A 24,770-nucleotide genomic window follows, 5' to 3' on the forward strand; every position below is an offset into this window, starting at 1 on the left:
TTTCTTCACCAAGAGGGTGGTCAAGCATTGGCACAGGCTGCCCAGGGAGGTGGTGGAATCACCATCTCTGGAAGTGTTCAAAAAACGTGTGGATGTGGCGCTTCAGGACATGGTTTAGGGAACACGGTGGCACTGGATTAATGGTTGGACTTGATGATCTTGAAGGTCCTTTCCAACCTTAGTGATTCTGTGATTCTGTGATTCTGTGATATGCTATGACAGTTTACACAAGCTGAGAATGTGAGCCAAAACCTTTATCTATCTTTCTTCTGAATTCTGCACCCTTTGATCAAAAATTAAAAATCAAGCACACCGTGTGTTTTCATCCCCACAAGGTGTGGCAACTTGCTCACCATAGTGTCCTTCTGATGTAGCTGGTCAAGGTTACTATTTTGCTCTTCTGACACATTATCAATTATGCTGCCAACAGACTGATACCGGACCTGTAGTTTTCTTATAAAATAAAAAACTGGGTTTAATTAAATCATCAGTAACTTGGACCTAATTATTTCAGACAGTATTTAATTAATGTTTCATGGGTACCTAATGTAATTAGGGTTTCTTTAATAAGACCTTCTATGACATTAAAATATATGACCTTTATCTTTCTTATCATCCACAGTCTGACAACTCAGATTTGTCATTTTCACTATAGGTATAGTTTGATTAAATAGAACAGAACATAAAATTAATCTAGCAAATTATACTTGTTTGTTTCTTTTTTTTCCTACTTAAAGACTAATAAGTTAAGTCTTTTAATTAGCAGTGTCGGTACAAATGTTCATGCTAGCATTTTACCTTTGTGGGTTTTCAGACTGTTTCTTTTGTATATCATTTTTATGACAAAAGTAGATAACAACCAGACTTTATTAATCATTGTGAAGGGTTCAATCTTTTAGATATGAAAAATAAGGAGCTCTTCTTTATAGTAACAAAGACTAATAATTTTTAAAAATTTAAGACAATTCTGCAAAGGACTTAACTGTTCTGGTCACAAACTTCCCAAACATAAAACTGTAGTTTTAATGTGAATGTATACAAGTGAGATTACTAGGTTGGCCCATGTTTGCTTTTTAGGAGATACAGGTTCTCTCTTCTTTACTGTTGTTTTGGGGTAGTTACTCAAGATCCAGTGAAAGAACATTTGTCATATGCAAAACGTAGAGATAGAGAATGTGACTGAAGGGATATTATAAGCTTTCTTGGAACAACACTAATCTGATCTTCTTTCCTCACTCCCCAAAGAGCTTTTCTATCTCACCTTCAAAAGTAGAGCTGCTGCAGTGACTTCACTCATGTTTGATTAAGTTCCACTCACCGAGTTAGAGCTTACTGATGTATGTAAAATCTAGCACATAGGTAAGAGTTTTGCTAAATCATAGAATTGACATTCATAATCCTGTTACTTTAATTGAAGAGGCGGACAGCTACCTCAAAGTATGAAAAAACAAAAAAGCATTAAAATTTAAAAAAGCACAATGCAACCTGGTTATTTAATAAGCCAATATGAATACTCCATGCACAATAAAAATATAGGTAGAAGATACAGAAGTCTGTAAATGGAATAGTTTCAATTTACTTCTATTCATGTTTTGGTTATTTTGAATGTCAGTTCTTTGGAATATGGATAGTTTCCACCATCTCTGTGTCTAGTAAAAATAAATCCAAAAACTAGAACTGATTTTTTTCAGATGTTCAACAAAAGGTTGGGGTAAATTTGTAGCTAGAAAAACAACACAAAGCTTAAAAAGTATCTGTGAAGTACAGTGCACTTTTTTCAGTAGGCTAAGAAGAAACTGAGGAGCAACAATTTATGTTGCTTCCTGTTCTCCCATTCAATAAAAACTAGAAGGACAAAGAAAAGTCTTGGCTCAGAACCAGTGCAGGTGCTGAGGTGGAATAGCTTTGCTTTGTTTCCAGTGGAGAATGTGGAGAAGGAAGCACTTTACTGACTCATGCTTTTATTCTCTTCATAAGAGTTTTAATACCAGAGATACTGTCTGGAGAGAGAACATGTTAAACAAGTTGATGAACGTTACAGAGTAGACTTCAGACATAGTCTTTGAGGAAGAGAGGAGTTTTCCTCTGCTCCAGTCCAGAAAAGGGCAGAAACTCATGCTGAATTTTAGGCCTGTGAAGAATCCCATTTAAATCTGTGAAGATATTCCCACACTTAAAATTAAACATGAGCTGAAGGGTTTTGCTCCATACACAAGGAACGGGCTTAGTGAGCTATCTGGTCTACACAGGGTCTGCTGAGGTGATAAGGAAGAATGAGCAGAGCTGTTGTGGTAATTAAGGGTGGGAAAACAGCCTGAGCAGCCTAAAGGAATAAAATGCCAAGCAAATACTAGGCATCTCATTCCCTTTAATTTATTCCAATATTCTACCATAGCTACCTGGAGTAGTTAGCAGTTTAATATGTGCGTAACTCAAAATTTAACATGAGGTTTATACAGCAGTATCACCTAACATCACCGATAATACATCTTAATTTCCTTCTGCAACTTCAAGCCTTTCCATATTAACATAACCAGGCACTGTTTCTAATCTATTAATATTTCTAAAGATGACTCATAAACTTCTAGCAAGTTCTGTTCACTATAGAACAGTGGATTTGTAGCAGGACCTTCAAACTATGGAAATATATGATGTCCAAGAAAAAAAAAAGCCATGAGATACCAGAGAGAAATGGTATCTGAAAAAGTGGTAACAGCAGCTTCTTATAAAAAATTACAAAAATTCTTTTATAGAGCCCATGATCTTCTTCCCATTGAAATTAAAACAGTTACATTCAACACACAGCAACCCCTGACTTTATGCATTAAATGAAATTGTCATGTTGGTCTAATAAGTCTTAATTAGTACCTATGTGCTGTTTGCTGATTGCAGACTGTGATTAGTGTTGAGCATAGAGTCACTAACCAGTACGAGCAGTATTCAATTAAGATTTAAAAATGTAATAAAGTCAGTGACCAAGACTCATCGCACTTGCATAAATTCCCAGTAGGGGAAGAGGATGTGAAGGGGTTAAGCCCAGGAAATTTATCACTACACAAACAGGCAGCTGCAGAATTCCACTCCTATTGCTGTGGTGAGTCTATGCTGAGCAAAGCCTCCAACTGAACAGAGTTTTGGGGATAGGAGAACAGAAAAAAAAATTTCCCCTAGCCCTTTCTGATTCACCTCTGTTACAATCTTTGGCATTGGATATTGTCCTCTGATCAGCTGATGACCTGATGATTCTCTCCTTGCATTTCATTTTTGATATTTTACATCACATATCTTTATAGTCACCACAGTTAGATTTCACTGTTTTCTTCATTAACACAATGAAAATTGAATTACAGTGAATAGAAAACACCCAATCTATCCATGGATATTCAAGAAAAATATGATTAATATAGAAAAATCTACTGGATAAAAAAAAATCTTGATTCAAGCATGTAAAAATAAATTGATCTGATTACATAGATTACTGAAAAGTGGTCACCTTGGCTACATTAGGACCTTTAAAAGCAAACACAAATCAGTGAATCATTTTAATCAAATTTAATTTAGATTATACACTTTCACATAAAATCTAATTTAGTTGGAATTACTCGGTCATGACTTGCCTGCTCCCCACAGGACAAGGTTAAAGAGATTACATTTGGGTTCATGTCAGCAGCATCTGCTAGTTAGCCCTCTGAATGCTGATTTAATGAAAGAGGTTATGCTTAGTCTCTTGGAAAGACTTCTGGTTTAGGCAGGTGCTTGAGAGATATTATTAATTTAGTGTGATACAAGGAGTGATGTTATCATACTTGGAAAACTCTTGTGTCATTATTTTCATGGGTATAAAATACCCTGGTGTTTTTGTTTACAACTGTTTAGCAGCTTTTGAGGGTTTTCCTCTAATCTGTATTTAATATACTGCTTTAGAGAGATGAAAGATTCCTGTTAAAGAACAAACAGCTGTTTTAATCTGAACAATGATCTTGGCGCTTGTCTACAAGAGGCAGCAAGTGAGCATTAAGCTACAATATGAATTTATAGAGAACTAGAAGGTACCAGCTCCACGTGTAAGCAATGTCTTATTGTCTCTCACCTATGGAAAATCTACAGTCAGATCATTCAAAGAGAGCACCTTGCATGCTAGCTCACTTGCTCTGCAAACAGACATTTTACTTCTATGTATTCAGCTATCCAGAGCCAGATTCTATCCCCCTTTGATACATAGCACTGAGTTTTTATGTTGAAATTAATAGGATGCATTGCAGTCAGTTATGAATTGATGAAAAAAAAGTCTAAGTGAGTTTAGCCTTTGGTGTTGAATGCAGTGAGAGCAGCTCCATTCTGATGAAGCTGCTACTTCTCAGCAAAAACAGAGGCAGTGGTTACTATTTCTACCTCTTTAGCTCTGTTGCAGAAGATAAGAAAGTCAAAATAATTCTGAAAACCTGTTGCTAGGTACCTCACTCTCAACCAGAAAATTTACAATGGTATTATGAATCACCAGGGTTGCCAAAGGTATGTCCATGATTCTCCAGACAGAAATCAGCGCAGAGGCACAAAATGCAGTGCACATAAGACACGCTTACTCGGGTATCTGCTGCTCCTCCGACCTAACTGCTGGATGTGCAGAAATCAGATACAAAGAGGCTAACTCTGCAAATTCTTCCTGGATGGAATTTCCACAAGGAAAGAAAGGACGGGCTAAGAAACTCTGGACATAAGTAACCTTAACCAATTCCCTAACCCAGCAGGTAAACAGTGGACTTAAATGGACTTAACTGTCATAAAGTATGTCCCTGCCTATCCAGGAGACTTTAATCCTAAAGTAGTTTTCTCCCACATATAGAAAAGATGAGCCAGGAATTCATTCAGGGTAAATCAGCACCATCTCACCAAAATCAATGAGAGTTGCACCAATGTTACATATAATGTAAGTTTTCTGCTGTTTTTTTAAGCATTGTTTATGGTTCTCCAAAAAGAAAAAAGTACTGGAACTATTAATCCCTGAAGCTGTGATAAAGAATTTTGATTAGCAATTGAAATTCATTACAAAATTTTATTATTTCGATGCATAATTTCCCTAGTGGAGGGGCTTAAAACTCTCTCTGTAATTACCATAACAACATAAGAGTTGAGCCATTAAAATAATCTCTGGCAATTCTGTGTGATTCATGTTATTTATGAAGAAAGCTGCAGACACAATGTTCTTTGCTACACCGTCTGTTTTCTGTATATCTCTCTACCCTTTCTCTTCCTCTATGCATAAATGGTCAATTCTTATATATATACTAGAAGAATGTACATCTCCAAGATTAATAAATCCACTCTGAAGAAATACCATTTCTATATGACATTCATAAATCATATCAAAGAAAACTGGGCAAAATTGCGAAAAATGGGGACATACTTTATTACAATTACCTTCTATTCTAGCATACTTTTCTTATTAGTAGTGCAGACAAAAGGCAGCCCTCCTATTTTATTTTAACTGAGCCTGATAGAAGTATCTCATCCACTTAATTTTCATATAAAATTGCACTGTGGAGCCCGATCATCCTGCCTTTACTCAGGCATAATACCTACTGCTGTCCCTGGAAACAATGTCTATGTAAAGATTACAGGGTTAGGACCGGGTATTTACACTTTTGCCCTGGCTAACCACTGTTATTCATTCTGGGTTTCATATGGCATTCCCAAATCATCTTTTAAAGAGGGAAACATGCAAATGATGTACTGAACTTGGTCAGCCTTTGATAAGAACAAATACAAGCATGCAGTGATTCTGTAGCATGGTTCTGTGAAAAGGCAAAGACATGTTAAGCTTGTGTGAATATATTTCCTAAGATGGTACTAGTGTTGAAATATCAAATACTTTTTGCATCCAAATTACCTATTTGAGTTTAAAGAAGTTTTACATTCACAAAATCCAGAAAAGGAGATACTAAAGTTTTCTGCCAGTGTCCCACAGATATGCACGTAAACCCTTGGATGATTGAAATTTGTGAAGCACCAGCAAGGTCAATAGAACCATGCTGTTTCACATAGCTCACAGGTATGGCCAGAGAAAAATAATAAGAAGAATTCCTGATTCTGATGACATTAGGTGAGTCAGAATCTGAAGAAGCATTCACAAATATGCTACACAGCTTACACAGCTATCTAGCTGATTATCTGTATGGAAACAAATTCCAAACTTAGTTATGTTTGTGTAATCCTGATACAAATGTACGTCATTTACAGCATGTCTCTGCTGCCCTGAGATGTGCTTCTATCTCCAGTATTCACCCAAGTGATATTCAAAGAGACAAAAAGGAAATAAAGGGAAACATAGTCAAATTGTACAATATTGCATTCTAAATTAAATACCTTCTACATTGAAAAATAGATTTTGACACATTCTATATTTGAGCCATAAAATTCAATGTTGGAGCAGTATGAAGAAAGGAATGCCAAAAAAAATATAAACAAAATGCTGACCCTAACAGTGCCAAAAATCCACAGACCTCATACTGAGTTCTGAACTTCCTGATTTGAACCTCTTTCTATTAAATTATCACAATAAATGCAGAGTCTGATCCAAAATACTGTACAGACACAAAATACTCCTGCTTAGTTCAAGCTCATGAAGGAAAGATAAATAGCATTGCCGTTCATCAAAATTAAGATTTTTAGAAAACTGGAAAAAAAGTGCTGAGTTTAATTTTTTAAATTAGCCCCTTTTAATTAGCTCACTAGATAGCTATTTAATTCCTATGATTATAGAAGAACAAACAGAACCTTTGCGTACTGTTTTTGTCAGAATTTGTCAAATGCAGAAAAACATTTTTTCCTACTATTGCAGTAATTCTTATTTATAGACCATTTCTAATGCAACTATTGGCCTAAAATCAAGTTTTAAGGAAGCTGACTGATTTGGCAATGGAGATAGAGTAGGAATGTAAAGGATTAGAGTGCTTAATGTACTAGAAAGAAGTTTATCAATACTGACGATTCTCACAGTGCTTAATCAAACATTTAAGACAAGTGGAGACGCAGACAGTAAAGACTTTTGGGCTTTTGAACAATAAAAGCAAACAAACTGTCTTGTTAGAACATGTCAATTTATGGTGGAATAAAGAAACGCCTATAATTTAGTTACTCTTTTCATATAGATAACTAGTGGCTTTAGGTAGCTAGCTAAAGTGGACTGACTTTAAAATGAGTGTAAGTAACTCCTGAGGAAAGTTAAGTATAACTTTTGTCCTATTTTTAATCGAATTTTACTGTTAACCTTCATTTACGTCTTGATGACTATTAAGGAAGTTTATGATTTTTTTTGCCTTAAAGGCAGTTTATAAATGGATTTTTAAAAATCAACACATAATAACAGACATAACAGTCTGATCCTTCAGTAACACATCTTGTGTTTACCTTACCAGAGCTTGAGTCTGTGCTAGAGACAGGACCAGGACCAGAGCTGGGAGGCAAGTGCTGGGAGGCAAGTGCTGCTCTGTGTGTCTCTGTAGGGTTTATTTGGGAAAGAAGCTCAGAGACGTGAATTGCCTGGGCCAGATCTTCTCAAATAACAACAGTCTGCAGATTCCCTACATGAAATTTTGCTATTTATTCAGGATATCTAGAATCTTATCTAAAAAGCCTGACTTAAATCCTACTGTAGTTTTGAGTAATATTCTTATTAAAAATCTGCATCCAATTCAAAGGGAAATAGATCCCAGTGTCTGGTTGGATTTCAGTGGTACCGAGATAAACGTAAAGTAACTCAGCAGTAGTCATACTGTATCATTGGATTTACACTCGTATCAGAATCTCCTTAATCTGGCAGTTGGTATCCTGATATCAGAACTAAAGATCAGTAAATATTTTTAAGAAAACAGGTGCTGTAAGACCAGGAATGTTAAGTTCCCGTGTGACAGAGCAATAGGAATATACTACAGACTATGTGAGCAGAAAGGGAAGTTACTTCCATGAGAGAATCTCAGTGGCAAACTGAATAATAATAATAGAAATGGCTGCTTATCAAACTACTGGTAATATGACACCTACTACAATAATATATTTGTCATCCAGTAACGTAGTTAAAATTAACTTTCAGAAGAATAATAGACCAGGACCCTGAGCTGTGTTAGTTAAAAAACAGAAAATGCAATAAAAGATGTTCAGTTCAAGAGTGAAATTAATTAGGAAGAAGTAAGAATTCAAAGTGGCATTTTTATTTACTTTTTCAGAACTGAGCGAGTATAATTCCAATTATCTTGAGTTCCTTTATGTAGTCTGCTGCTACAAGCAAATATCCTGTGTTTACTACCTCTCCGCATTGCCTGAAGTTCATGGAAGCTGTGTGGCAAATACCCCCAAAACACTTCTGGCTTCTTAACTTCATTTGTATTTATTAGCCTTTAACTACATAACACATGCAAGCATTAGTAGATTTCAGATTAGTTACTGGTTGCTACTTGATCTCAATTAGCACTCAAAAATCTTGTTTGTCAAGAGGCTACACTCCTGTTCGGTTCATTTTTTTCCACAAAGCTGGATGATGCTACTCCAAACATAATTGTTCTGATGCAATTGATTTTGACTACATGAGAAATGTCCTAAAATAGAATATTTTCTCTCAGAGAGCTACAACAAAAAAGATAATTTACCTAACAAACCAGATTAAAATCTTCGTCTGAGCAGAATACATATTTGAACTTTCTTTCTACTGCTATCAAATTCTGCAGATACACATCATACCCCATTTGTTCATCAAAAGTATATAAGGTGGTAATAAACTGTAGCCTGATTTCAATAATTAAAAAAATTTGGTATGCATTTTAGCAGCCTAGTGGCAGCTGCGTTTACACCAACCCTTCCAGTTTAGAATTTAACATGACTTTAGGCATATTACAGTTGGACCTTGTAGGTCTGGTACTCAGAACTTAAAACTGCCCTGGCTACATAATGAATATGCAGATGTGAACTTAATTTTTGTGTCTGTTTACCATTATCACACATGCAAATAGACAACTACTTTGTTGGCCATTCACACCTGCTAATACCCCGTATGCACACACAATCATGGTAATTTCACATGCAGATTATATGCAGTTACATGTCTTGAAGACCCAAAAATCCCATGCAGTGGTAATATCACTTTGGTATTTGTACTAAAATGGTTCTATCTTACTATGTGTAATCCCACTCTTGTTCTGCCATTTATATTTTTTTATAGTAATTTATCTGGTCTCCATTTATGTGGACACATCTAAAGTTTTAGAAAGAAGCTATTGCACAAAATAGTGTACCTATTACACTAGTCTATTAGCTAGAGTAACATCACTAAACATTTCTGTTCACAGTATGCATACCAAGAAACTGAATATATGCTATGTGCAACCATTTTTTGTTTGTTTGTTTTAATTTTCATATTTGGAGTCCTATTCTTGATAGGGAATATGCAGGTGGAGACATCTATTCATTTAACCAGTTTTAATCAGTCAGTTGAAACCACTTGTAAAATCATATTATCAATGTTAACCTCAGTGAATTAAATTATCATTCTTCTATCCATTTCATAAAGATGGAGTAAAGGACTAGTTATCTGTTTTCTAAAAAAAAAGCAGTAGGTTATATTTTCTTACGCTGTAAGTTGCAGGTGCACTAAAGTCAATGGTATAATGTCATTGTAAAATTTACACCAATAGATAATTTATCCCAAAGACTATATACCTTATCATCTATAATTTTGATCATTAAAGGGTCTTTAACTACTCTTTCCCCAAAAACACTGCAGAGAATAATTCAAAACAGAGAGTCTTCTCAAACCTGTCCAACTCCTATGCCTCAAATTTTAGAAACGATAATGCAAACTGACTTGTTTGCAGAACAAATTACTGGGAAAGAGAGATAATTGTATATAATATTACCTTAACTCTAGGTAAAAAGAATGACAGAACAAAATATGTCCTGCCATTAATAAGTTAAGGTCTAAGCTATGTATTGCCTAGGCTGCAACTTCACTAATATCTAAGTGGTAATCCTGATTCAATCTCAGACAGCTGGCACATAAACAAAGTAGACAGAGATTTTTCAGTTTCATCTTGTTCTTGCTCTAAGATCCTCAGTGATTGTGACTAGTAATGTGCAAATTCGTATTTGTCCTACCTGTAACATTTTTATCAACCTGTAAACACTAGAAGTTTGGGGCATGACAGGTATAACATGAAAAGATAAACGGTGTGTTACAAGTATCTGTTATAATCATCCTTTAGATATTACATGACCTTGAGATATATAAGCTGTAATTGTCATGGTTCCAAAACATCTCATTGAGCAAGCATGCATGACCTGGTCTGATGCCATGAGCATAATAAGTAAAAATCATAATTTTAAAAATTTCTCTCATTTTGCAAACATGTAGCTGACAAAAATGGCAGGTGTGTGATTAGTATAAACATTTCAGTTCTGTTCTAGGCAATAAGACCAAGGTCAGGTATTTCTTCAAGTCTATAAATAAAGAGTTCACGTTGCTAGTTGTCTAATTAGCCCAATGGAAATTTGTGTACCTCCAAATAAATGGAAAGCAAAGTTTGGAAAGACATATAGTGGTAGCAGGGCTAGAAGCTCATAAATGACAGGGAAAATTTGAATGCTACTTTATATTGCAGCAACAATTTTTCTGATATACTTCTGTATGTGGAAATGTTGCTTTTTTATGTGTGTGGTGTTAACACAGGAAGAGGGAGAAATGCCTGATTAGCAATTTTTTCAACTCAGAAGTCCTCTATTTTATAGCAAATGTAACAGTATGAACAGGAAAAAGACCTGTTTACCCACACTTCCCTGGAAATTTAACTTGGAGCGCTCTTGATGTGCAGGAGCACTGTGTAAATTCCCCTTACCACATTCAGTTCATAATGACTGAGTTATAATTGCAAGTTATTGAAGAGTTAATGATGTAAATATGAGTACAGAGTAAGAAAACTAGGGATTTCCAGCTCAATGTACATACACCAGCAACACCTACCGGATAATAGTTATTTTCTTTTGTAACCCTCTGGGATGAGACCCAAAGACCTAGAGATAGAGGGGTTTATTTTGACCAGTTCATGTCCTCTGTGCCATATTATCTTTTTCTGAGCGGGAAGTTAGCACATGTCAGCAAACAGTGGATCTTGACTTTGCTCTTAATCTTCAAACAAAGTTTTTTAAGTAATCTGTAACATCATAAGTATCAATCCTCTGTAAATCCAGCAGGTCTCACATCAGCTTCAATCCTTCAATCTGCCAGTGTGCAGGTTTCCCTAGCGTAAGGTAGTAAACCGTAAAAATGTGTAGTTGGCTCAAGCTCACATCTTTACTTGATTAGTCTACAGTCATGGTGTAACAGTTATCAATGGAAAATGATTAGTCTGGGAAATTTGATCGTTGCTTAATTCTGATTGTGCATTTTCATGCTTACAACAGGGCAGACATCTTTGTGGCTCTCATTTCCTCAGACACTTAAAATTAAGGAAACCCAAAGGAATAATAACCCTGTAAATTTAAATATGTTCTATGGCTCGTGATTAGTTTTGAATAGGAAAAATAGTAACACTTTTCCCTTAAATGACAATGTTCTACTTTGTAGCTGTGCATCCCGTGGCAGCACTTGAGAAGCCCCTGAACTCTGCGGGAGGCGCAGAGTGCCCTCTCCTGGATTAGGAAACCATCCCGGTAACCAAGCGGCGTAGGAGCCACGGGACCTTGCTTAAAAAGGGACATGTGATTACCAGTCCCATTTACGCTGGTACATGAAGGTGTAGTTTTTCTGCGTTTTAGTAGACATCCTAGCTGTGAGCCAAGAGTGTCTTAACTGGGTCTTGCATGAGTTTGAAAAAAAATGTTTCTTTCAGACTAACTCTTACTCTTTAGAAAGTTTCAACTTTTTTTACTATAATTACTGTAATAGAGAATTTTCCATGCCAGTCTAGTCAGTCCCCAGATCATTCAAAATATATTCTTTACATATTACTTAACGGAGTTACAACTATGTAGAGATTTAGATGGGATTGATAACATTTTCTCCATTCTCTGAATTCTTTTGTCTGGGTGTTTCATTTGGACTGTTCCCAGTGAGTTACAAAATGTAGATCTGACTGTTCCTTTTCCATTAGTTCAGGTTTGCTTTGTGTCCTTTTCAGCTTGTAATATTTATGGGCATGATCTATTACAGATATGCAAGATGATCAAGCCCTGGGCTAATCTGATCTTGCCCAAGAGATCTGATTCCACATATTTCCTGTGTCTTTCAGGAAGTTTTAATGCATTACTATTATGCCCATTGTCCGAATCTCTCATCTGTAAACAGAACTAGTACTTCCTTACCTCACACTGAATGCTGTTAAGTAAAAACTACACTGATTATTTTAATATATTCAAATACCATGATAGGAAGAGTCATAAAAGCATTACAATAGAACCTGTTGTTCATTTTGTTTTATGGAATCTGGAGAATGGAAGAATAATGTCCTCATTTTTATTTAAAGACTGTATATGAATGTTGCAATGCTATGTGTGAGTTAGCTGCCATGACTGAACCCGCAATGAGAAGTAGTGTCACTGTTGATAAGAACAGTCTGTTTTTACCATGCAACATTAGGACACAACTATGTCCCACTAATTTTCCATTAGCTTTACTGGGAGACATTGATGTGCAAATAGTGCAGGCTTGAGTCTTTACGGAGTTTGTGTATAAAAATTGGAAACCAGAAATCAAGTCTGCATTAACACTGATTAAAATCATGGATACCAAATGTTTTCTTACCAACTTACAATTATTTTTCTACCACAATTCAAATATCCTCTAATAAATAAATAAATATATAAACAGGACTGAACAAACCTGTGGATTAAATAACCTCTGTACAATATACTCTGAATGTTAATCCTAACACTTTGCTGGACATCTTTTAGATATGCTTTGTTTGTGAAGTCTTCAAATCAAGTTAAATCAAAGTCAAAGTTGAGTATGACAGTTTTGTGAGACTACACTATTTTCCAAGGGTTCATGGAATCCTTTTCAAAAAGAAATTGAACCTTACATTGACGGGCTATTTTGCAAAAGTGTGAATGGGGTGGGCCAGGAAGACTGTGGCAGCTGACAACAGGTAAAGATAGCAAAAGGGAAACCAACCATGCCACATACATAGAATATAAACTGCCCTACAGACTGCCTGGTGTCCCATCTGCCTTCCCTTCTCTGCCACTAAATGGTTACTTTGAAGCCTTTTCCCCCTGTAGCTTCTCCTGCATCACACAGCATCCTCTTCCTCACTTCCTAACAGGGTTCTTCAAGTAGTAGCCTCAGGACTGCATACCAAATCCCCTCTTCCCCTCCATGCTACACTCACTGAGTAGGCTTTTGTTTTCTTCTACCAGAATAAGGTTGTGTTTGGTGGTTTTTTTCTCTTTTCTAACATGATGAGGGTCCTGTGACCCTCACCCATATTCAGATCCAATGTCTAATCCACCTGGAAACACCTTACACTCCTGTACCTCATCACTGTCCCAGGAAGCAAGGAGCACCATCTCCCAGTAATTACCCTGTACATGTTCCTGGTAGGTCCAGAGAATGGAATCTAGTGGAATCAAAAGGTCCTCTTAATCAAGGAGAATTGGGTTTTAATCTGATTCTTTGGATGAGAAAGGTAATGGGTGCACCAGCAACAAGATCCACCGTGTCCCTCTAGATGCACATTGTGTGACTGGTCCACCTGTTTGAAAAATGGCCTTGAAATACCTATTTCACAAGTCCTTAACTTCTGTGTCATTGCATAAGTTCTTCCTCTGCAAGTGCCAACTGTACTTGCCCTTATAGGAGAAGAGGTGTTATCTACAGAGTCAATGAAGAACTTGACCACTAACAGATAATAGGAATCTTAAGCATATGCTCTATTGCTCATAGCCCTAAGCAGTCATTGTACCTATAAGTAAGCAGTGATAGAGAATTCTGACAGTGGTTAAGTCAGGATTCTTTGCACTGTTCAGAAAGACTGAGAATTGAGAATTGAGCAGTTCTTAGAAGATACCTTCAATATCAGGTAATTGATTTGAGCTATTATAGAAATAGAGGATGAGTGCTGAATATTAGTTTAAATTGTGTAGTTCTTTGTGACTCATGTTCAGGTCAGAAATGTGTTTTGAAAACACACTGAAAACAGTCCATATAATAACTGATTCTTCAGTGAGTTCTGTTTCTGCTATTTTATACCTATTGTGTATGCATATGCATATATTTGCTTTACAAAAGTCTGTGGAGCACACATTGCCCTCATTTATCAATATATGTTAGGGAAGAAAAGAGCAGAAACGATCTTCAGGTCTAGTGACTTGCTCTCATGGCTGGCCATGTCTTCTTCATGGTGGACTGGGAGGGCTAAAGGAATTGAAACGTCTCCCTGCTAACATTGAGCTTATATTGATGTCTTTTAGATACAATCATGTCCAACCCCTCCAACACAGCCCCACTCACAAACTATTCACTCTAGTTTTCAAAGCTTTTTAGGTTCCCTACTTCTCTATTCATAGTAGAACATTGCTCAAAAATCTCATTACTCTTATACTTCAACAATTTTAAGTGAGATTTCCAGATTTTGAGAGTCAAGGTCAGTTTAGATTCACTTGTTCTCCTGCAGACAGTTCTTTACCCTCCACTTGTTTACAGGGACTGAAGATACTCTCAGAAGTAAAACACTGATGTGAGGTCTGAACTGAAAATTGCAGCACCAGTACCGGGTTTTCCAAAGTTCTTCATCTCCTCACTGATGCAGGATCTTTATGTAGGTTTTTTATTGTGAATTGCAGAAGTCTCAATGACACTTGCGCTATTTGCATGGATGGAAGTTTTTCCCACTAGCTAGTATGAATAACTTTTCTCAGACATTTCAAATAAAATGAAATTTTAATTAAGAACTTACAAAACAAATGGAAGTTTTGCCCCAGTAAAAAGTGAGGCAGTGACTTGCATTAATCATAATCTTCTAACTACTCTCGAGCAGGGAGATTACTTCAAATACTGACATTAGTGACTACAATTTTTTAATTAGGAGATCATTCTTAACAGATTAAACTATTTCTTATTCTTTATTTCTATATGTCACAAGACCAAAGCAGAAGTGAAGTGGGATACAGACACTGAATAAAAAGTTGTCATTCATATTTCATATTAAAATCACTTCTAGGTAGAAGACAAATGTGATTTAGTTTTCTGAACAAGAAAAGTAATTTTTATTGAACACTTATTTGTTTGATGGTGAAAACGATAATTATAAGACATCTTATCACAGCAAAACCAATTCATATATATTTGATGACCCCCTTGAATTAGCCATGTAGCCTTATTTCTAAACAAATAGTACAACAGGGAGAGAGAGAAAGAGAAAAATAAGGAGAAAGGGAAAGGGAAAGAGAAAGGGAAAGGGAGAGAGAAAGGAGAAAGACAAATACATAAATTTATAAACAGGAAGAATGAAAAAAATAAAGGGGAGGAGTTTCTGTGATTTTATGTTACTTGTAAAGAGATCTCTATAGTCCAGCTAAGTCAATATGAGAACAGAACTTATTCACAATAAAGCTTTGTGGCTATTATAAGTTCAAATCATAACTGAAAGATTATTTCAATTACAGTATATCGCATGGCTAATAACAAATTATCATCTACTTGTTACACCTAATCATAAAAGTATGACTAGGGAGAAATGGTAGAGGAAGAATGGTGTGCTTTTATGATAGGGTCTCAGATTGATAAGGAAACTTATAGTTTTATATTCAGGAGAAATAACGATGTTCAAAAACAATGTCCAAACTAAATAATTTGAAAGAGAACCCATATTTTAAAGTTATTACACAAGAAGTTAATTTTCAGTTTTAAAAGTAAGAGCAAGATTTCTAAAATAACTGAGATGCATGAGTTAAAAGTAATGTGGGGAGAACATGTCTGAAAAAATCTCTCAATCCTGAGTATAATGAAAGAACATTAATTTCGATTCAGAAGAACTGGAGTTGTTTTTTTACTATAACTACAAGACAGCAGATAGGTATTCAGCATTTCCTCCAGTTCTTCAGTCTTGTTTTGTTTTCTTTGAGAAAACAAGAATGAGATGCACGTGCAAAATATATTATTTGATGTGCAGTGGAGACATCCAACTACCTAACTTGAAGTTTCTCATGTTTTACTAGTTTCTTTACTGAATATAGTCCATCTTGAATGCTTGATTGACCTAGAGAACACTATACTGGATACTCTTGGTATTATAAAACACATAATATTAGGTAACTGATTATAATAAAAACAAAGGGACATGTGAAGACTGCCTGCCTGGCCTATCTTAGGTTTTTTTGGTGCAACAGAGTTTATATTCCCCCTGTGTTTTTCCACTTCCTTTATACGAAATGAACAGCTGTAATTGAAAAGCAAGAAGCTCCATGGTTTATAGAAATAGGTGTAGTTAAGAGCCTTAGCCATCTAATTTTCTTCCTATTGCAGGGCAGGCTTCCTATTGTCTGTCCTTTAGAGCTAATTTCTTTTCTGATCAAAAGACCCACATCATTGAAAAGGTAGTAATGACTATTCATTTGGTTGAAACATCCATTCTGCAGCCTGCAAAGCTTTATTTAGAAACTGCTATTTCTTTCTAAAAGGAAAGCCTCATTTGTGTCCTCTATAATGTCAATTAAAGTAGAATATATTTTAATTATTTATCCTGGAGAGAAACCTTTCAGGATCTCAACTTGCTGTGCCAGTGATACAGGCTGTAGTTTGAAACAATATGTGCCTTCAAAATTGTATGTCAGAGAGTAGGAATAAGATGTGTTTTGATTTTAATTTGCCACTAATGGATAGTTTATTTGCAGCTAATTAGCAAGTTAGAGTTTTACAATTAATGTCTGATTTCTAATCTAACTCATAAAAAGGAGCCTAGCCATCATTACCAGCAAATAAGGTGGCTTACTGGATCTGTATAGAAAACATTGTAGGAAAGATTCACGAAGTTTTAAATGGGCAAAACAGAGATGATGAGGTTTGGGTGTTTTTCTGAAGGAGTGCGGCGATGTCTCAGTTGTCACCAGCGCCAGGGAATGAGTGATGAAAGCACGGCAACAAGTGGCCGTGGGGGACAGGCGGCTTTCCGACCCGGGGCGGCCCCTGGCCCTGCGGGTGCGGGCGGCTTGCGGCGAGCGGCCCGGGACGCGGGGGAAAGGACTTTTCTTTTGGGGAGCCCCACTGCCCCACGCGAACGCACTTTTCGCGCGCGCAGGCGGCGCCCGCGGCAGCCGGGCCTCTCCAGCAGGAGCATGCTGTGGGCAAGGCAGCTCGCGTTCGCGCCCCCTCCCCACCCTTGTCCCCACTCCACGCGTCGGCATGGGGAACTCGTTCTGCCCCAAAGCCGTCCCGCACAAGGCTGCGTCCCGGGGCCACGGCGGCGGGAGGGTCGAGCGGAGCCGCCGAGCAGGCGGGTCTGCTCGCCCCCCGCGGGGGCCGGCGCAGCCCCGCTGCCGCGGGCCCCAGGGGCTCCAGGGAGACGAGAAACGAGGGCGCGAATAAATGCCCGGTGCGGTGTCCTCCGCGGCGCAGGGGCGGGAATGACAAACCGTGCAGGAGCTGAGATGTTACAATGATAGAATCACGGAATCATTTAGGTTGGAAAGACCCTTAAGATCATCGAGTCCAACCGTTGACCTAACACTGCGAAGTCCACCGCCTGAACCATGTTCCTGGGCACCACGTCTATACGTCTTTCAAATACCTCCAGGGATGGTGACTCAACCGCTTCCCTGGGCAGCCTGTTCCAGTGCTTGATAACTCGTTCGGGGGTACTGTACAGTTGGTGCGGTAACGGCGGAGGGAAGTTGCAGAAAGTTCCGATTACTGTCTTGTCTGTTGGGAAAGACATTCCTGCCAGGCGCGGCACAAGACCGCTCTGCAGCAGCCGGTGCAGGGGGCAGCGGTGGTCTCTTTAGCATCACTTTTCGTGCTCGTTTTTATCTCGGTGTTTTCGCGTGAAAACACATGAGCTAGGTCTATCGTTTCCTCGGGGCTCCGCAGCGAGCCCTGGCGAGTTGTCCCGTGCTGGTGGTCTCCTCTACAACTCTGTTAATTGGTAACGGAGCTGGAGAGAGTCCTTATTAGCAATGCACCACTCTCCCCCCCACCCCCCCCGCATCCCTCCGCTCCCGCTGAAGCCAACCCCATGAGGCGATTGCCAGGAGGAGCTGTTTGTCAAAGGCTAATAAACAAATTCCTCGCGAACACCTGAATGAACGAGGGCCAGGAACAACCCAATTAAGAAACGAAGCTACTGGTTGTTTTTTGTGGCGGTGGAAACAATCCGGGCTCGAAAAGGGTCTATTCAGCGGGCGCTCCGAGAGGTCTGTTTGTAGCCCGTTATTGTTGTCAGAAGCGAAATAAAAGTTCAGCTGGGGGGGGGGGTGTGTGATTAAAAACAACATTCGCCGCTGCCTCCTGAATGCACTGAGAGGCTCGGTTCAAAGGAATTGATCTGTACTCAAACGGCGCTGCCCGGGTTTTACCCACGCAGTTAAGATTTTTACTCTTAAATGTTGCCATTTTTAATTATGTCATCAAAAGTATCCCTTGCTTTCTCGTATATGAGCAGCAAGGATAACGGTAGTCTCTGGTGCAACATCGATATCCATGCGGCAAAGTATAGGGGAAGTCACAGAAAGGAGTTGGAGCTCGTTTGTCGGAACTAAAGATTTGTTCTCTCTCTCGCTGGGCTGGAAGGTCGGTCCAGCCATGTCAGCCCCGCAGCGAGACGGCAGGCAATCTCGATCTGTTTTTTTGACGTGAGACTTTTAGATGGGGAATAAAAAATGTCCTAACGACCTTGGGCTGCAGAACCAGCCTGAAATGACCCATTTAGCACCCACGTTACCACGCTGGAAACTTCTGGGAGAGATCGTGGATTTGAGCCTAAAGCAGGGATCAAACAGAAAAGCACGTGAACTTTTATCGCAAGCATCGCTAAGAGCCTGGGCATTTTCGGAGGATCATCTTAGCGAGGGTCAGCAGAGTCCAAACGAAAGGGGCGCTCAGCTCCCTTGTCTGGGCAAGTTTCGAGGACATGCCCTCGCTGATCTCTGTCGGGAGTTAGGCTGGGGACCAGGGAGGGTGTTTTAATAACAGGATTAAACGGGGCCGGTTTGGTGCACAGCGTTATTGTTTAAAAGGCAGCGATGCTCCCTGACACGGTTCCAAGATTCCCCCAAGCTCTGCTGGAGCTGCAATTAACATATATTAATTGTTGTTGCTTATTAAGCGCTGATTGCGTAAGAAGCAGACGGTCTTTTTCAACTCTGGGGTTGCTCTCGCGTTCAAGTTGGATTGTGCTGCAAACTCCTGATTTCGCCTCACGCTTCTTTGTCAGCAAAAACAAACAAAAAACGGTTTCTCTGCCTTCGATAACTGTATTTACACGACTCCAAATGTTCCCCCCCGATCCCCACCAGACACACGGGGCTCTCGGGCCCCGGACGACTTCTCCCCTAGTCCCGGCCGCCGCCGGAGAGTGAATTTAAGAAAACGGCTTCCAGGCATAAGGGTCCTCCCGCCCCGTTTATAGCGCTGACTGGGTCCTCTCCTTTCCCGTCTTCTGCCCCTTCCCGATTTTACAGCAGCTCCGCAGGCTCCGTCCCCTTTCCCAGACCAGCAGGACCGAGGAGCAGGTGGAGGCTTGAATTCGCTTGTGGCTGCCAAGGGGGTGGTGGGATCGGACCTTTTAAAGCGCTCTGCAGGTAACTTTAGGGAGCAGCAGTTTGCACAGTGGGGCTTGCCTCACTTCATCCTCTCCCCCACCTCCGCCTAACCGGCGACCTGTATTTTTCAAAGCAGGGGAGGGAGAAGGAGCTACTTCTCCTCCCTCCGGCCTCGCTTGCATTTGCGGGAGCGGTGGGTGCCAGCGCTAGAGTTAGCTCCGAACCTCCCTTCCCTGCCCCATGCTTTGCCTCGCACCCTCTTTCCCCGCACCAGCGGGCCCTTCCCAAGCCGCCGCTGCGGTCGGTCCAGGGGGGCACCGGCCGCAGGTGCCGCGACGGGGAGGAGCCGCCTCGGCTCTGCTGCTGCTGGAGACCTGTGAGTGGCGACAGCGCCGGGCTGCCCCAGCTTGCTCCGCGCCCCGGTGCGCAGCGCCTGCGGGGTCCCGCGGGGCCGCGGCCGGGCAGGGGGCTCGCCCGCCGGGCCGGGAAACAGGTCTTCGCGCAAAGCACCGCGGCGAGTGCGGGACTGCGCCAGAGCCTGGGAGAGGCTTCTGGCTCTCCTCTAAGGTGCTGAAATCGCTCAAGAAACCCTACCGAGAGCTTCTTGTGCGCACCCATGGCTAATGCCGAGGCAGAGAGGTTCTAGCAGCGTGTTCCTGCTCACCCCTTCTTCTGGAGACAAGTCAGCCAAATCTTTAAGTATGCCTCAGAACATGTGCAGCATGGAAACCCATGTGCGGTGGGAGCATTACAGGGACCTGTGAAGTGTGGAAATACACACTTCTAAAAATATTAAAAATACTTTTTAATTCAGTTAATCTACAAGATTAGTGAAGTTTCAAGAGAAATATTGTCTTGCCTTGAAATAATATGGATCTTAAAGTGTTACATAAGCATGGCCTTTGGGAAAAATTATATAATTGGAGAATCAGGCAGCACACACAAATTGAACGACAAAGTAAGAGTCTGAAAGTTAATGTTTTATTTATTTAAACATCGAAGGGAACACCGTTCACAGGGCTTTCGGCATGTCCTCCACTTCCGCATACCGCCTCATTTTTCGTTGCATGCAAACGTGTTCAGTCCCTTCAACAAATGTTGAATGTCACAAATATTTAGTCATTTCAAAGAATTGTTAGGATATGTATCAGTCCCGCGTTCCAGCCCAGCCTGGCACGTCTTAAACCTCGACTGGAGTGGTCAATATATTTGGAAGGGTTTGAGGTTATATACAGCTGTCTAAAGCTTTTCCAGTATGTTGCAAAAGTTACCAGCGAACTATGCCCGAAGTGCTTCCTTAGTGTGATAACGCCTGAAACGCCTTCCATTGTCACTCTGTCTTCTCGGGCTGCAAAATTTTTTACTTCATCCAAGAACACACCAGCAGCAAACCAAACAAAATCAAAATGCTGATTACACCATCGCTCGTTGCAAGAGGAATTTATTTCCCCGTCGACTTTTTTCAACAGATGACTGTCAAAAAATAAATCCGTACAAAACGAGTGACACCTTAAACAGGCTAAATCACAATAGTGCTCAGGTAGACTCAAAAATCCCACCACGACTCTGTGCTCTTTCCAGAGTACCACCAGAGCTGTTTGTTTGGCTACCCGGCCGCGGAAGTCGCCCGCCCTGCTAAAGACTCCCCGGCCCGGAGCCCCTTCCCCGGCGCCCGCAGAGCGGCGGGCTCGGGGCTGGAGGCACCGGCTTGGGCTGCGCCTCCGGGTCCAGCCTGGAACCCTGCCCTCTCCCCCTGTACCGATTTACCGTCGTTATCCTCGTGGCCTTCTCTTTGAGGCAACACCAACGGCTGCCAAGCTGGAGCAGCTGCGCCTGCAGCATCCCTTCTCGCCGGGCCCCCCAGTATGGGACGAGATACCCAGGCTACAACCCCTCGACACTCCCCTGCGCTCCACAAGTACCGGGGCAGTTTGCTCAGAGCTACACCGGCGGAACCTGCGGTGCTGCCCACCTCCTCCGGCACCGGGGCTGTCCCAGCGCGGCTCGGAGCAGACGCCAGGCTCGGTATGCCTCTCCTCCCCCAGGACGCCCCGGCTGCCTACGGTGCTTTCAAGGAGCTGCCAGCCCTCTCCGTGCAGGTGCGGGCGTCAGTGCCTCTGGGGGAGGGAGAGAGCGAGCAGGGAAGGATGGAAGGGGAAGCAGAGGGGAGGGAAGAGACGGAAAGAGAAAGCCATGATTGACAGCTCCAGTCAGCGCCGCTCCCCTCACACACCCTCCGCCGAAGTTTTCTTTCACATGGAGGGAACTTCACTGTAGCCATGAAACTTGGGAGTTTTGCAAGCGCCGTCCCCCCGCTATCTTTGGGGCAGTCGAGTGGAAAAACTCAAGTGGAGACGGGCTGGGGCAGGCGCGGATGGCCGGAAGCGCCCTGCCGGCAGCCAGTCCGGCCCTACCCGCAGCCGCACCACCGCCTCCCCCGGACTGCGCCGCCGTGCTGCCGCGGGGCAGCCCCATCTCCCACCGGGACGGGGTGCCCGGCGGCCGTGCCCGGTCCCGGCAGGGCAGTGCGGGTTCTCCCCCAGGAGAGGGCCCAGAAGTGCCAGAGTTTAGTCCGTCGTCCCCCACCCCGCTCCGGGGGGGCTGTCCGTGCAGCCCAGGCTCGCTCCGTCTCCAGGCAGCTTCTCTGGGCTTGGCATAGGGCTGCGCGTCCATGCGGGAGCCCCAAACCTCTTTGTGCCCGGCACACGCACGGCTCCCCCTTGCAGCACAGCGCCCCGCCCCGCTCCTCCGGAGGGCAGTCCCAGCCCGCCCGACGCCCGGGCCCGCTCCTTCCCCGCGGCGCGGCCGGCAGCTGCGGGAGCCCCACCGGCGTCTCTGCCCCGTGCAGCCTCGGCTCTGCCCTGGGCCGCCAGCCCAGAGACGGGGGTAGCGGTGCCGGGGACGCGGCAGAGGGGTCCAGCACCAGCAACCCCGAAACGACAACTTTTTTGCTTCCCCCAACCCCCCAAGCTGGTCAGTTACCGGCGTCGGGGCTGTCGGGAACCGCTCGCTGATTGGCTGCCGCCCGCTCATTTATAGCCCGTCAATCAAATACCCCCGGGATTGGTGTGCGCATCGCTTGGCGCTGCCCGCGGGAAGCGCTCCGCAAGAGCAGCAGCGGCAGCAGCGGCAGCAGCACCACCACTACCACCACTACCACTACCTCGGGGAGTGGCGCCTCCGCCCGCCAGCAGAAAAACTTCCTTCTCTCGTAGTAGCCGCCCAGGCAGGATCTTCCCCCCCTCCCTTTTTTTTTTTTTTATTTTGTCATAACTTCCTCTCCTCAATCTGGTGCCCGCCTGCCCGCCACCCTGGCGCACCTCTTGCCGGCTCCGGCCATGTACAGTATGCTGGAGACTGAGATCAAGACGCCGCAGCCCACGCCGGGTGGCGCCGGGAGCAATCCCGCTCCGGGGAGTAACGGCAAAGGAGGCGGAGGCGGCGGGGCCAGCAACGGAGCGGGAGCCGGCTCGGACCAGGACCGGGTGAAGCGCCCCATGAACGCCTTCATGGTGTGGTCGCGGGGCCAGCGGCGGAAGATGGCCCAGGAGAACCCCAAGATGCACAACTCGGAGATCAGCAAGCGCCTCGGGGCCGACTGGAAGCTGCTGAGCGACGCGGAGAAGCGGCCCTTCATCGACGAGGCCAAGCGGCTGCGGGCCGTGCACATGAAGGAGTATCCGGATTACAAATACCGGCCCCGAAGGAAGACCAAGACCTTGTTGAAGAAGGACAAATACTCGCTGCCCGGCAATCTGCTGGCCCCCGGGGGGGGCAACGCGGTGAGCAGCCCCGTCGGGGTGGGGCAGAGGATTGACACTTATGCTCACATGAACGGCTGGACCAACGGGGCTTACTCACTGATGCAAGACCAGCTGGGCTACAGCCAGCACCCGGGCATGAACAGCCCCCAGCTGCAGCAGATGCACCGCTACGACATGACGGGCCTGCAGTACAGCCCCATGATGTCCACGGCCCAGACCTACATGAACGCCGCCTCCACCTACAGTATGTCCCCCGCCGCCTATGGCCAGCAGCCTTCCACGGCCATGAGCCTGGGCTCCATGGGCTCGGTGGTGAAATCCGAGCCCAGCTCGCCGCCTCCAGCCATCACTTCCCACTCGCAGAGGGCCTGCCTGGGAGACCTGCGGGATATGATCAGCATGTACCTGCCCCCGGGGGGGGATGCCACAGACCCTTCCGCCCTGCAGGGCAGCAGGTTACACAGTGTCCACCAGCACTACCAGAGTGCCGGGACTGGCGTGAATGGTACCGTACCACTAACTCACATATAAACTTGGCTGCTCCGGACGGCTCCCCGTCTTAATCCCTAACCCCACCACCGCTCCCTGACTACACCGGGACGTGTACGGCAGTGTTGCTCGGCTTAGCAGACTTAATACTAACTTTGGAGAAATTTAAAATGGAAATCCGTTAGTTGTGTCCTTTTTTTTTTTTTTGTACAAAAAAAAAGTATTTGAGCAAGCTTATTTTAGTAGATCACAACTCCTGCCTGTTAGAAGTCGCCGTGAAGTTTTTAAACCACGGCAACTTCTTTCCTGGTTTCTGCTAGGTTGGGCACTGTTTTATTCGCTTAAAAGTTTTTAAAAGATCTTGCATCTTCCAGTTTGATTTCGAGCGTTGCAATGACATTTAAAAAAAAAAAAAAAGGCGGGCTTTTGATTTTAAACTCGGTTGTTCACATTATCGTTGTGGTTTCTTAAGCGTTTTTTTCTTCCCACCTCGCTTGGTTTCTGTCCACAATCAGTAGCTTTCACGAGTTTTTAACTTTAGGGTTTTGTTCCTTAAAAAAAGGGGGAGGTGGGAGAGAGCTGTGCGGGTCGCAAACGCATTTCTTTTATTTATAGTAAGTTGTGTGTCTTGGTTTTTCTTAAGCTGTAAACTTATGTAAATTGGTTTGTGAATTTTACTGTGAACCGTGTTTTTGACATATCAGATGAAGAAACGTTTTAGTTTTGTTTACCGGATTTCTGCCCTCCCCTCTAAAAAAATGTCGTCATCGAAACACTCCTTTC

The 24,770-nt window shown here is 42.5% G+C and overlaps 1 protein-coding gene across 1 annotated transcript; it reads left to right on the forward strand.

Moving 5' to 3' along the window:
• Window positions 1–22,613: 22,613 nt before the first annotated feature.
• On the forward strand, window positions 22,614–24,029 carry LOC309408484 (transcription factor SOX-3-like; the record flags this gene model as incomplete). The annotated part of the gene is made up of 1 exon (XM_082004314.1): window positions 22,614–24,029. Exon 1 carries the CDS (start codon window positions 23,073–23,075, stop codon window positions 24,027–24,029), a length of 957 nt encoding a protein of 318 aa, XP_081860440.1. The 5' UTR covers window positions 22,614–23,072.
• Between the last annotated feature and the right edge of the window lie 741 nt (window positions 24,030–24,770).

Source organism: Phaethon aethereus, assembly GCF_964289735.1.
Source record: "Phaethon aethereus genome assembly, chromosome: 10".
NCBI lineage: Eukaryota > Metazoa > Chordata > Aves > Phaethontiformes > Phaethontidae > Phaethon > Phaethon aethereus.